General features: G+C 38.3%; 1 protein-coding gene across 1 annotated transcript in view; it reads right to left on the bottom strand.

The window, feature by feature from the left end:
* Fas2 (neural cell adhesion molecule fasciclin 2) overlaps positions 1-15861 on the bottom strand; it is a 95176-nt gene that overhangs the window by 21255 nt on the left and 58060 nt on the right. Inside the window, exon 2 of the mRNA XM_018538141.1 lies at positions 421-592. Within this exon, the coding sequence (XP_018393643.1) occupies positions 421-592 (172 nt within the window). The remainder of the gene's footprint in view (positions 1-420; positions 593-15861) is intronic.

The raw sequence follows: 15861 nt of genomic DNA, 5'->3' as shown, positions 1-15861 counted from the left end.
AGAAACGCCATTTCAAAATTATATTTTAATAATTCATTACAATATTAAATTTTTTTTTACTTTAATACAATTCAAATAATTTCACAAATACTTTAACGAAGTGCGACATGAAATGCATTGTTCGCTGAAATGTAATTGATTAATACAGCAATTCATATATAAATATCAACGATACAAAAAAGGAAGTGTCTCAATTCATCATTCTTATAATTGCCTGTAACAACTCTTCAGAAAATGATCGTAGCACTAGTGCGATGTTGAAGCTTATATATCCGATTAATTAAACTGTCATCTTCTCAATTGCTAATTATAATATAGACAGAGAAGCGCTGTTGACGTGATTACTTTAGAGTCATCGTGAAAATATTATTTCTATAAGTAGAAAGGAAGAAGAGATGGTCGGTGTGGTAATCGACTTACTTGAGAGGTTCAATCACGAGATTCCGTGGATCGAGCCATTGCATATCAGAGATAAGTGACGGATCGTCTACCTTCGGTTTACACGTAAGGATGATGCTGGAGCCAATCGGCTTTGTCTGCGTCTCACCGTTTGGTAAGATGTCCAAGTATGGATCAGCAGCGTTCGCGTAAGCTGTAACAAGAAAAAAATCAAACGTTATTATGCTGACAAAAAAGACGAGTGTGTGCGTGTATACATTTTTGCATGTGAAACGATCGCAGTCCGTAAAAATCAACGGAAAATACTGGTTTCGATAATGATAATTAACGGAGTATTATAATGCTCATCCTAATAATAATTATACCTATAATTATAATTTTGCATAAATGTAAAAAATACAAGAGCGGGCACTTATCCTACATATGCCCACAACTTTTAGTTATAAAAATAAGCTAACACTCGATATTATTTTTTTTATGTATATATATATATATATATTAAAATCTATATAATAATTAGAGAAAAATAATTATTTACTAATATACCTATTTACTAATACAACCAAATTTCCAGATATTTCGTCAAAAGAAGATAAGGCCAAAAAGCAGCCTTATAGATCTTCCTCCTTTGTCGAATTAAATTCATTACAACATACTGGGCAAATAAAGATTAACCTCTGTTATTTCTTAAGATCACACAATTTGGAACAACTCCCTGGAGAGAGATAATCCCGCGTGATTACAATCTCTCTTACCCACACGAGTCGGACGAGGCGACACCGCCTCCGGCAGCGGAGGTGGCGGCGGCGCCGTCATCACGTAAATGCACAATACGGAGAGGCAGATCGGCGACGTCTCGACGCTCATGGTTCGCGTAGCGCGCCAGAAAGTGCCTTCAGGGATCGAGATGCGTACGTGAACTATGACAACGGTATGTTAGCGTCGTCGGAATGCATGCGTGCACGACGGATGCCCTCGGCGTCAACACGACGCGACTCGGCGTAGTGGCAGAGGCATAACAGGAAGCGGGAATTGAGCTAATTAATTGCGGTGAGCGAAAGTGCGGAATTGCCCTAACTGGGAAACGTTCCGTGACCTCCTAGTCCTCCTCATCCTCTTCCTCTTCTCGTCCCGCGTCGTCCGGACGTAAACTGCATCAACGGCGTAATGCAGAATAGATGCTCGCCTGCTCTCCCTCCTTCTCTCTTTCTCTCTCTCTCTCCCAGCTCTGCAAGCTCATTAGCTCGTTAACTTCGCGCACGTAAAGCTCGGACTATCTGACGAGTGGAAATGACGGCGCAACGAGGGAATCATTATCGAATTTACGGTGGGCCGCAACTGGAACTACTCGTTAAGTCCGTGGAAATTTCTCGAGTCGCGTGGAGAAGCAACGATTCGTGATTACATACGGTTAACTATACGGAGCTTAAAGCGCGACGAATGCCCGCAATTGACGGTCGATTTCCGTTTCACGCGGATTAAGTGAGACGATAATGGATTTGCGTTCATATTGTATCGGCAGGCAATCGCTTCCTGCACAGGTGTATGCTACTACCGATTGTCAAATTGACAGCGTAAGCGTTTCACAAGAGAAAAATCAAACAGTCGGTAAAAAATGAAAAATATATATATATTCCAATGCAAGCACAATGCGATGAACGAGCCGTGTAATCGAAATACGGGATCGGGGGCCCAGTTCGCCTAAATAATTCTCTTTTTTTCACTGGGTGCAAGAGCGCGCCGCTATGTAACAGTTGATCTCGTAAATACTGAAACCGCGGAGCGGTGGATGCCGCGAAAATAATTGAATACGGATTAAAAAAGCGGGCTCGAGATAGTAAACCAAGCTACGCATGCTGATGCAAGCGAGTAGCTCGCGTGTGACGCTGATCGCGTCTGACGTAATCGACAATGGCACGAAAATTGAAACCGCTGCAAATTGCCGGCGGAAAAAGTCGATCTCCTCTGTTCCCGCGCAGTAAAAAACTTCCGTGCCATTTCTGCCGTTGGTAGATGTCAGAAGAACATACAAAAAAAATACAGTATAAATTTTCGAAGACGTCCCAAAAAAAAATGACTAGAAGCGTTTATACATTCTGACTTTCATCTAGCTATTATTTGTAGAATTTATTTTCGATGGCCCAGTTCCTCAAATTATATTTCGAAGTAATATTTGTTAAAAAAATAACCGTTTCGTGTAAAAATAAATCCTATATTAGATTTTGCCTTTGCCATTAAATTTATTCCACTTTCGGTATTTTTTTTTTTATCATTAAAATAAATTACTATTTATTTTAATTACCTTTACCATTAAATTTGAAATTTCGTTAATGACCTTCGGCCAAATTTGAGCGAGATGATTATTTTATCGCGGATAATGCAAATGCACCGTTCGAGGAACCGAGGAGAGATCCGTTAATTTCTGTAATAGTCCGCGCAAGGACGCGGAAAGGTTACAAACCTTCCCAACGGAGGAGGAACTTCCTTAATTGGCCTAAGACTCATCGGGGATGAGTTCTTGCGTGCGGTCAATTAAAGGATCTCGCCAGCGCGTTTTGCTTTGCTCTACCTCTCCCCCTCTTAAATAAACTCAGAAGGACTTTAAGCTGCTTTTATATGATATCTTTCTATACACCGCAGAACGATCAGATCCAACTACGCACTGAAGTACGACAATCCTGAAATAGACATAATAAATACCTTGCAATAAACTTCGAAAAAAATGTTTTTAATATTTATATTTCTTTTAAAAAGACTGTTTCAGGAGCTTTCAGCTGGCTGCAAATTCCCATTGACGTAGGTTTTTCGAATATCAAAGCATGTTCTTTTTATATAAAGTGGAAAACACATGGAATTCTTCACTTATATTTCGTTAAATTTATTTCGATTTCAATAAATAAGAGTAATAAATAAAGATCTGTAAATTTATGAAATTTCAATTAATAATTTTATATTATAATTAAACTGTATTTTCTTAAGCACTATTGCTTGATTGTGTGCTTGTAGAAATTAACATTCATGTTCCAACTTTAATGTGCGCGATAGTATGCGAAGTGCTTCTCTTCTCGTTTTCTCGAAAATTCACACGTAAGAGGTCGAGCTTACAAATTGCGATAAGTTTCAACGGTACATTCAAGCTGAAGTCTGTATCTAGGAAGGAGGAGCATCGTGATAAGACACTGCAACGTTCGCTTAACGCCACCGGTATTTGCATCGCAAAGTTTGCTTAAACTTCGAATTGGGTGAATAGTGAGAAATGTGTTAAATCCTCCTAGTCGTCGCTAATTGTCTCCAAGCGTGCATTACATACAATAGCCACAATCAACCAGCAGTCGTTTTGATTAATGACTTGACTCTTTTTAGCTCGAAAATATGCTTTCGTTCTGCTATCGAGCCCTCGATCTAGACCTATCTCGAAACATAATGGGAATTATAATTTTGGTCAGCTGTCATTTCGGTAGCCTATGTGGCACAATGACTCCCTAAAAAGAGAGGTGTAATTTTGCTTTCACGGTTCTGTCATTTTCGATAAGAGATTTCGTAGTCAAAAGAGGGTGAGTCGCCAAGGATTACGTCCCCGGGAGCATTGTCTCTCGCTCGTAAAGACAGCTTATTTATTTGTCGTTCTCGCACTGTCATGAAGCGTCGTTTCTTCCTCGCGATAAGACTCGCAAATTCATCATTTCCGGCTCGCTTGGGCGAATGGGCGGCGGGCTAGGGGTAAGTTGAAGATTTTCCTACAGTCACTTAGGCATCGCAAAATGTGTTTCGCAAAAGGGGGCCAAGTGAGCAGACGGTCCCCTCGAACAATGGCAAGACATAAATCGCAATTATGTTTCCAGCGGACTGAACTTATTCGATTTTATCTACACTGAGAAACTTTCGATGATGAAAGTATTCGATCAAGTTACAAAAGTTATTTGATATTAGAGATTGCCGTGATGGAATTAAATTTTTTTTCGCAATAATTACAATCTACATTTTCAATGTATTTGTGCTGTATTATATAAGACAATATTAAAAATTAATTCATAGATACAACTGTTTTATAAAAATTTATATTAAAATCAAATTGTGATTAAAACACAATTCCATTACTTATCTATATTTATCCATATAATTTGTATCTAATTCTAAAAAATATTTATAATAAAATAAACTTTGTTATAATATTTAACACAAAACAATTAATACATGTGCTCTTCTAAGTGCTTCTTTGACAGATACTAAAAAACATGTTTGTTTGTAATTCGTGAAGAGAAATCATCACGTTCGTATAAAAAAAAAGTGCTGATATCACGATATATTATTGTCGTAGAAAACTACATTATCATTAATTGCCCGTTATTGTCGTATTCAAAATGCATCCGTCATTACGCGAAAGAGGAAACCTGCCAGTTCATCGTCGCGATGCGCCATTATATCGTCGTACGAAACTCATTCGGCGTGAACCGCCGAAGAGAGCAACAATACGACGGCGGAGGGTTGTTCCTAGAGATCCCCATTTTCGGCCTACACCTCCGCCGCCCCTCGAGGGCATGCGCTCGGGCAGATTCTATAATCGTTTCACAAATTCGCCCGAGTCACCGCGCTCCGCTTCTTCTCACTACCGCGCGTTTACAACGGTGTACCGCATCAACCATTATCCACCCTTGAGACTCGCAAATTCATCGTTTCCGGGGCGCGTACCGCGTGTTCATCCATGGGGGAAGAATATACGAGGGATGCGACAGGACTTTTCTCAAAGATCTTTGCGAAGAAATGCCATAATTGACTGGGTTCATTGGGGTCGGCGCGCAAAATTGATAGATTGGTACATTGATGATATATACTGATGACACATTTTTCAGTCACAAAATAAACCTTTTTATCTGAATTTTAGACAAATCTTTACAGGAGATAAACGAATATTTACTCTTAAACATTATTTATTTCTCAAACATTAAAACCGCATTGCTCCAACTTCTTGCGAGTAATCTTGTTTCATAATATAGTTTGCGTTTCTAACTTATATGTTATAAAGGCATTATTTATTCAAAAGTTGTTATCTCGCATCACATACCATTTGTATCACATCTTTTCTAGTTTATCCTCGAAATTCGGATTCATTGTTTCCGACACACGTATCCTCCTACGAGAACATCATGACGTGAGACGGAATTTTGGAAACCTTTTCTTAGGACTCCTGGGTGAAGAAATCCCGTGATTGCCCCAGGAGGTTAGCTCATCAGCTTCGGCTTTGGTCGAGCCTGCCTGTGTGTGGGTGGTATAGGAAGATAAAGGTCGAGCAAAGGGATCGAGAGGAAGACGAAAGGAGTCCAAGAGCAAGCGAGAGTACCCACTCCTCTCCCAGGACATCTTATTTACGTTAGTTAGGGTTTGTTGGCGCAGTCACCCCAGGGGCTATTCAATGCCTCTCCGCCGCCCATTTCAACCCCCTCGCCGTTGACGCACACACGTCTAGGAGGGGTCCCCCTCGACATTCCGGATCTTACCATCACACTCACGCCACAAAACTACCCTGCTAACCCCCGGGGCCTATCCACCCGAGGACCACGCCCGACTCACGTATACCTTTGACTCAAAGGCGATTCGTGCGTATACCGTTTGCTTACACGCGTGCCACCCGGTGTACAGTAGGCCGTCGAAATAGTGCTCCCCGATGAACTCTGACGACATGTCACTTGAGCTGGAAGAATTCGATCCGAGAGGATCGGGAGGAACTCACGAGAGTGATGCTAACTGGGTAGATAGGAAAAGTACTAGGAAAGGTCTTGATCAGATCTCTATATGGAATCAAGATCGAATGAGGTCGAATAGAGGAAATGGCGATGCTGTGGCGACAGGATCCTCCAAAAATGTGGCCAACTGGGAAATCTCGACAAGGTAAATTCGATATTGCTGACCTCTTCGAGATGTCGTCGCGGTCTTCTACTTTCAAAATATTTTCTTTATTAAAGAACTTGTTAAAAATATCACTTTCAGAAATTTGTTTTATTTATGGCTAAATTTATTTTAAATTTACCATAATAATAATTATTTTTTATTCCTTAATGTTATACATGTATTATTTAATCACTAGATTCAAAGAGAATTTTCTGCAAATACACTATCTCTAGCTCGTATTGTCTATAATAATCGGTATAAATCGTTACAGATTTATAGAACAAGTCTCATAATTATAAGTGAATTAGGAGGGATTTATGAGTACCGAACACAATGTGGAGTATAGCACGTAGCATAATGCAGAGTAAAGTGCAGCATTTGAATTTCGATTCGTGAGGGGGAACATTGCACGTAACTGTGAATACATCATCTCCTCTCCCTGTAGGCTTTGTTAAGGGCTTGTTACGAATGAAGACCGAAAGCTTTGTTAAAGGCGAAGGGTGCGAGGAACGCGCCGATTTAATTAAGGTAACGTTACAGCGTGTCGATGATAAGGCTTCCACCATACCAGATAGACTTGCGATTGTATACGGAAAACGGATATGCAGACTTTTAGAAAAAGCAGATGCACAAGTATATTATTATTATATTTGTAATTATTTTTGATGAATATTATAAAATTGATAATTTTGTCGAATTAAAATATTCTATTTGGATATAAAATACCGTTTTCAAGTCGCTTAGGGGATTGAAACTGCAAAGTTTTCAAATATGTCACAATGTATGCGGATGTATGATTACTTGTTATTAGTACTCATAAGCAGTACTTTTTTTCTCTCTCTCTCTCTCTCTCTCTCTCTCTCTCTCTCTCTCTCTAGCTATTATAGTATCTGATAAAAAAGCGTCCATCATAAACTATATAGTGAGCTATAAAAATCGAGTGGGCATTTACGGCGCGCATCTATCTTCTCATGTGAAGAAAGTTGGAGGTAAAGCGGGAAAACTGCGCAAAGGCATTCTTTTATCGAAGCAAGAGAGAATGGTAAGAAGAAACCGCGATAGAGATTGGATCAATGACCGGTATCGAACGGGGAATATTAGTGGACTAGTGTAATTCCCAAAGTTCACGAGAACGCGATCAATTGTAGAGATTGTGCTACTGTAATCTCGTCAATAAACTCACGCGATTAAATAGCCTAGTATCGCGCGGAAGGATAATGAAGTGGTCGAAGGGTTCGTCGGTCACCAAACCGAAATTACATAATAACGGAATAGAGTTGTGTTTGTATATCCCTTTATTCGTTGCGTGACAATCTACGAATTGTACAGCAAGTTAATAAGCTGCAGCACATTGATAAATATTTTAGTTATATTCGAATTAAATATTGTATATCAATTCAGATGAAATATTATTGTAAAATATTAAAATAAATACTTATCAATATAAATAATTATCAATTATAAAATCAATATAAATAAATAATTATCAATATAAAATCAACTAATGTGTGCATTAATGCGCAATAATAAATAACAAAAAAAAATGTACAACCTTTGTTTTTTATACCAATTCAAATAGGTACGTTAAAATATTACAGTTTGTCTGAAAATCAGCAAAAAACGCGGAAAATTTTTTAGAACGCGGTATTAAAGGATAGAGGGATAAAAGAACGAAAAACTCGAAGTTCGCATAATTGCTTGCGCGCAAATTTTCATGGTAGAAAAGCACGGTGCAAAAAAAAAAAGCAAAAAGAAAAAGAGAGTTACCGTCATTAGTGGCAGTAATAGCTGAATCTTCGTTAACATAAAGACCACATTAATCGTTAATAATGGCGCGTAAGAGATACTCCTCTCGTTGAATCGACCTGCGGCTTTTACCCCGTGCTATAAAGTAGCTTCGGATAACTCCACAAAGGAAAACGCGTGAGAGGGTAATCTTGATACCAGTCGGCGCCGCGTCGTGTTGTACTGCTTTACTTCGCAAAACCCAGGAATCCTTTAAATCTTGGAATCAGGGGAGAAACGCCTTCTCTTTCAACCGGTCAAAGGCTGAGTATATATATATATATATATATAGGTATATATATAAACATTATATATACATACGAAGGTGTAACGGCGAAACCTTATAAATCAGACGGGAGACAGAGCCTCGGGGGCGGAAAGACGCGCCGTGAAGAGAGCGATAAAAACTTCTCCTAGCACAGCTTCTCCGAGCGCCAGATAGGCGTTCTAATTAAATGCTCAGCGGAGGTCTCTCTCTCTCTCTCTCTCTCCTTCCTTCCGCGCTTTTACATTCCTTTTCACTTTTCCTTCCTTCTTGAGTTGATTAACATCGGGCCTTCCAGCGCCTATCCCTTTTTGTCGTCATTTGCGTGACAAAAATTTATTTTAAAAAAACCCTTTACATTTGCTTCGGATTCATAGGAAGGTTTGGCTTCACGACATAATAAAATTGACTTTTATGATCTTGCAGAACTCTTTATTTAAAGAATTGAAGACTCATTGTCAATTTATAACTCTTATTTTGTTCTCTTACTTTCTATACTAGTTTTCTTTTTATCTTCGTCTAATTTGGTTAACAGCTCAATATTTTGTTTCCATTTTATTAAACAGTTGTTTGAGTAAATTTCACGTTTTACTTTTGTTAACTTCCTGTAATATTGACATACTAGAAAGCAAATGTGTTACCAGAGGCTGTCAATGTGCATTGAACTTAGTTTATATCAGTTGCTTGTCCATAACAAGTTTGTTAATCAATAAGTGAATTATGCAACGTTTACGTTAGTTCAGTTAGTTCATAACGTATCGTTCAATAGAACAATTCAATACATGTTTTAACCGAGCATTTTCGTTGTAATAAAAATAATTACCGTAAAATTGATACCCAAAAACAAAGTTCTCTCTTTATCTCAGTGTTTTCATCATTCTTTCAACATTCTTTTGTATTTTTCTGTTTGTCTGAAAAATATGCTGACTCTGCAAGAAGGTCTTCGAACTACGGTGCAAATAAATGGAATGGAATCGTCGCGAAGATAGGCAAAGAGAACATTTTTGCAGACGCCTCGATGCGACTCCACAGAGACAAACAAGTCATTCGAGGGGTAGCCGAGAGACGAAGAGGGCGGGTCCGCGTTTGAGGAATGGAACGCGACATTGGGTGTTTATGAATGTCGCGGCGGCGTAGGGGAATGGATTGAGAATCCCGATCTCTTACGGTGTGATGAAATATGTCGAAGTACAAGCGTGCCTTTGACACCTGGGAGCTGGAAATTTATGGGGATGCCGGAGGAAAGTTTCAGACGGAACGGAATAGTGTGCACGGCCAAGTTGTTGCTCCGCCGTTGTAAAAATTATTACGACAGTTGGGAGCGTGTTCCGTATAACGTGAATCTGAGTGATATACTGTCTTAATAAAGTAAAAAAAAACTAAAAAAATTACGCAATAAAAAGATTATACAACATTCTCACAATAAAAATTTAATAACTATTATTTATCGATTTTTGCTTAACACGCCAATAGTTTTTTGTTTAAAAAAAAAAAAGCGGAATCGTAAATAAAACAAAAATCCTCATGGTAATTAGCATAGCGTATAATTGCACGATGAATTAAATTAGACTTTAATGTCATTTAGTTGAAGGTAGCATGCCATAATACTAATAAGAAGATATCGCGAGTGAATAACGAGGTTTTCGTTATCGGATGAAATTCTGGAATGTCATTTGCGACTAGCAAGGTGTAACGATATAATAGCTGCTTTCCTCCTTATGAAAATTATTCAATACTTGTATTTCATTTAAAATATTTCCTCATGCCTTCGTAAACGTTAATTTATACAAAAATATTTAATATAAACTCTTACATTTTCTTACAACAATTCGAATATCTAAAATTAAAAATACAACAACATATTAAAAGCAAAGAACGTAAAATGTCATTTAATATAAATATGCACGACAGTATTTTAATCGAACAAAATGGAACTAATTGGAGAAGACAGAGAATTTAGCAAAATCGAAATAAAGTAAAAGAAGAAAATACAAATTACGTCCGGCAAAAATTAAATTGAATATTCGCTTTATGTACAACAAGTTCGACAGGTTGTTCTATTTTCAGAAGACACGTATACTGTGTAACAGTTTCCGGCTTCCGCAGTTTCACACTCAATATTAGCGTCGTGGAGTATAGGCACGTAACCCCTATTACTTTAAGTTTCACGGAAACATATTCCGTTATTTAGCCGGATACACATATTGGCAAATGAGTTAAGTCAAATTAACGCGATTACCGCTGTTCACACTATCCGTACGTTTCGCGGGATAAATAATTCACGTGGCACAAACCACGAATTTTCCTTCCGTATTTCACATCTTGTCTTGTAAATCTATAATGAATGCAAGTAACGTTTAAATTTGTCCCATACTCCTATAAATTTAACAAAATTCATTTAACAGACTGGACAATTTTTCAAATAGTTTAATCTCATTTCCGAGAAAAAAAACTAGAATAATAAAATGACTACGTGGAATATCACATTAGTTTTACTATATTCTTTGCTCCACTTTGTGAAGAATGAGAACTAGATATTAAAAAAAGCAGACTGTAATTATAGTGGTAAGTGAGATAAATGCAAGTTGACGTCCTTCGTGATCGGAAGCACCAGAAGACACGCGATACAACAAGAGGTATCGGGTAATCTGTAGCATGGGTAGACGACTGACGACTCGTGTACGTACGTGAAGACGCATCCCTAAAAGGCGGCGCCTTCAAAAGCGGTCGGGCTCGTTAGACGCGAACCTGTTCGTCTCGTTATACGCGTTTATACGCCTGCTACACGACACATGCACGCATACGCGTACTAGAGTCGGAGCATATGAGCGGCCGTCTTAGTCCTCCCTAAGTAGAGCGAAACGCTTGTGACGTAACAGCTCGTAAAAGTCATCGTTTGAGCTTCAAAAACGTTAAACCGCGACTCGTCTCTACCAGGAGACCGCAATATATTCTGATGAAGAAGACATCGTGGAATACTAATAAGAAACTGAAAAAGAATCAAGGATAAGACAAGTGAAACGGAAACGAAGCGGCATTGTGAATTTGCAAATTTGGATTTCCAAGAGAACAAGAAAATATATAAGTAAACGCTTCAAGAATAAATAAGACTTATATATACGAGATGTTTAGTCAAATTTTGAAGATTTTATTAAATTTTCAATCAAAAAATTTCAACTTCTCTCTTTATGCAAACTTACGCTCTAGTATTTGCATTTCTTAATATTTTCTTTTCATTACGATACGTTAATGAAAAGTCTTAACAAATATCGACAGAATATTTTCCGTAATAATAATCGAACCATTCGGCATGATAAAGTTATCATTCATCATCCGTTAGTCCTGTGACATCGTAACGTCTTGAATATCGTTACTCACGCGGTCTTTATCCTGTCGATGCATAATTGATGTCGTTCAGTGGGTTGAAAACCTCCTCTATAATGCAGATAACCTTAGCCTGAAGAGTACCAGAGGAGTCCGGAGACATGTATCGCGTGATCGCTCTGTCCGCAACCGTTTCGATTTTATCATTTAAATGGAGTATTATCTAAATATTGCGTTTCTCAGACGTTACGTGTATATATACAAACGTACTATGAGAAAAGAGGAAAAGTTGGAAAGATAGGGAAAAGGAGAAAAAGATTCTACGATTTTCTTGGAGCGTCGTATTGAAAGACCGCTACCACCTCGCGGCGTATTTCTCGTTTATTTGGCATTCACCGGGTGCATAAAGTAGACTGCGCGCAGCCATGCAGTTTCTGCATAATGCCGGGGAGAGATAAGCATCCAGGACGTTGACTCTTCCGGTCCTGCCACGGTTGCCTTAGTTATAGCTTATACATCCTGATGTATTCACCGCAGTTAAACGCGGATGGGAAAATTGAGCGGATATAACGTGTTGTTTGTATATAATATAACGGAAATGTCTTCTTTATCTTAAATTTGAAAATGACTGCTTTAACTTTTAAACTCGGGATAGCTCAGATAGCAAATGTAAAATTGCATGACATTGATTGACAATGGAATTTACAAAGATCATACAAGATTTTAAATACATCTTAATATAATCTTTTGAAACTGCGATATTTAATTAGGTATAGAAAATAATATTACTGTATCAATATAAACAGAGATATATAAATTATTATAATTCACACGAGTATTACGAGGTTTTAAACGTTAAATCATTTTGAGATGTGCAAATATAAAATTTCTATTAAAGGATATTGTTTAATTTTAAAGTTAATACAATCATAGAGCTTATTTATGATCAATTTTGTCTAATTGTTTGCATTCGGATCTTGTTAGTATATTAATTGTAGCCATAGCGCGAGCTACAAACACTGCGTGTGTGAGTACACAACTCTGGCATCGTATTGCAAATTCATGTGCCATTAATTTTCCGATATTGCGAATTTATGTAGCATCAATTTTGAACGTAATGAAATTAATTATCGACCTTCAAAAAAAGATAACTCATAAAAATGGCCTCTAATTTTTGGACTTCGATTATATCGCATGTGGTGATGTATAAAAAAAAAATTTGCAGCATTTTTCACTTTATTAATATTAAACATTAAAATATTTTTCATATTTCTCGTTAGCTGACGTGAAAATATGTATCACACATCGTGTACTTGCACCAGTATGTGCATAATGTGTACAGATAAGCCTTGGAAATAGCTTCGGTATCGCATGTACCTCGATGTAATCGAATGTCACTTAGAGATTGCGGATAGAAAAAATGTACACGCGGCACGGAAAGCATTTCCAGCATCGTGACAGTAATCCTGGAAAAAGCATTTTCGTGTCGTACATGGAGCATTTCATGTTGGCTTCGAATTACTGTGAACGGAAAATAAACGGAAAGTATATTGATATAATATTTCACTTCATAACTCGCACTTGTATGCGCCCTATGACAGCGTTAAGTATATAACAAAAAAAAAAATCTATCTGAAAGTATTACTGCCTGCGTACTGTTGCGAGAATGTTCGAGTTTGCTATCGTAATACTTTATGCACGACGTGCACGCAACGTCCCGTAAACCGCGCGATCGCTTCGCACTAATTATACAAGAAGCAAAATGGAAAATAGAGACCAAGATATGAAAGTTTTTAATTATGAGCGATTAATAAGTTAGATGGTTTTAGTGAATTGAGTTTCAGAAAAACGATGTGTTTCAGTTAGCTCCTTTAGAACTTTAGCAGAATTTTAATTTGGAATGCAGTAATCCAAGATGCTTAAAGTTGGAAGAGTAGAAAGGCAGAGAAAAGAAAACGTCTAATAGATTTTTCATAAGTGAAAAAGGAGTCTACATTCGTTTTGTACCTCATAAACGTCTTCTTAAATGACATCTGCAGTCTTTTACCGCATTACCTTGGCTGACTTCCAATTTCCGCTCGAACGAAAAACAATTTTCCGGAAATATGGCCTCATTTTTTTACACCGAGTCATTTACGGGCATATAAAATTTTCAAAGCACGTCTAATGCAAACGAACGCTCGTGCATAACAGCTCGGTAATCAAGACGAGCAAGAAACGGACAGAGGTAAACGAAAGTAAAAAGGATGCACGATAGATTTTCCCCGCAGAATTTTCGTCAGTGCACTTTGCGACACCTGCTTACCCGAACACGACAGAGCGATCAAGAGGAGGGAGAGAGAGAGAGACGGAAAATTTGGTTGCCGAAGGCTGCAGGGGTGGTCCATAGGGATGAAGAGCAGAGGACCCGACAGAGATATCTGCCGCAGCAGGGGATATCCGGCAATTTCGGTAAAAGGGTTCGGCTATATACCGACAGTCCGTGGAGTCGGCGGACGCGCACCTGGTGACGGCACTGTGCCTCAACTAAAAGCTATCTTCCCCTAATTCACGAGCGGCAGGCAGCAATAGCAGAAGCAGCAGCAGCAGCAGCTTTCCCGGGATATACGCAACGACCGTATCGCACGCGCGCGCACGCACACCAGTTTCCATCAATTTTCCGGACGTTGTCGGTCCGTTCCTCTTGCTCTCTATCGTTGTCTTTCCTATCTCTCATGTCGTCTCCATCGATACGTGTTCCTATACTCGCGTGCAATCCTTTCTCGTACGGGCGCATTCGCGAGAGAAAAAGTGATTGGTGGGTGGAAAGGATTAACCGTAATAGAACGACACAGACATCCACGAGTATCGAATTTGCAGCTTCTGTTAAACTTAATTTACTGGAGTTCCTCGCTAAACTTAATTTGGAATCGTAGAAATAGAATGTTTAGAGAGATTCAGAAACATATAAACGTTACACGTAGAAAAATATTTTTGGGTTGATTTTATACAAAGTTTAGCTCTCTTTCATGGTTAAATAAATATACTTCAACATCTTGTTGCGCAGAATTTCGACCTGCGTGCCGATAAAATTCCGAGATGCCAACTGCCGTATTCTAGTATTCAGCAAGGCGGGTAAGTTCCGTTTAAACGTCAGTCTCGAAAGTCGTGATATGGGCCGGGAATTTCGACATTCGCGAAAACCGAGGAATTCTGACGCCGGACGGAAGGTAAATTAGATCGAGGACAATGCGGAGTCGAGACTTCTGAGCCGCGGGCGAATTTCATTTCAGTCCCGTGCAATCCTTTCCAACAAGATGAAAAGCGCGCACACATATGAAAGAGAAAGTTCAGTTAATTCTAATTAGAATAAGTATGCCTCGAGCAGTGAACGTTAATTCTGAAGACGGCGGACTATTCTAGAATTATCAATTTAATTTAGTTATTCAACAGAGATGCCATTTGATTTCGATTAAATCATTATTTAACGAAGATTTATTAAGATAAATTACATTTCAAATTGTAACTTTTTTTAATATCCAATTTTATATTCTGACAAAAAAATAAATTTCACTCTTTTAATTCCCTATAAATGATAATGTACAATAAATATATATATATATATATATATATAATAATTTCACAATGCTGCGCGGAAATTAATAATAATTTAGATTGATGTTTATTCGAGGGTTTCGGAAATTGCAATTTTAAAGTAAATGCACTTTCAATTGCGTTAGCATGCATAATTCGGCGCTGTGTATAACCACAAGTATCAAAAGAAAGAAAAATATGCATTCATTGCGGCGGCATAGAATATATTGCGTAAACTGTACAAAGGGTTGCCATAATACCCCACCAACGTTAAATGCGCTTTTCATTAAATACGCGAGCGAGCACAAAAGCGCGACTCGTTTTGCGCATCCGGCACGGTACACGATGGAAACGACGGAAACTGAAGATGAAGATACGCAATTAGTAGTAAAAAGGGAAAGTCATCATTTATATATTCGATATAATAAGCCATTGTCACGAATTAAATATACCTCGTCTCTTAAGCACTTCCTTTGCGCCAAATGTCCCAATGTTACACGATGAGTTAATTGACGCGTTTTGAAAAAGTCCCTCTGCACCTCATAATACGATAATGAGATACGAGGGCGGATTTTCCTGCGACGGAATTTTGCGCGCAAATTCGTCCCAGAATTTACGGACCGACCAGG

Source organism: Cyphomyrmex costatus, unplaced genomic scaffold (assembly GCF_001594065.2).
Source record: "Cyphomyrmex costatus isolate MS0001 unplaced genomic scaffold, Ccosl1.0 scaffold192, whole genome shotgun sequence".
Lineage (NCBI taxonomy): Eukaryota > Metazoa > Arthropoda > Insecta > Hymenoptera > Formicidae > Cyphomyrmex > Cyphomyrmex costatus.
Note: the sequence above shows the minus strand (reverse complement) of the source record. Positions and strands in the feature narration are given on the sequence as shown.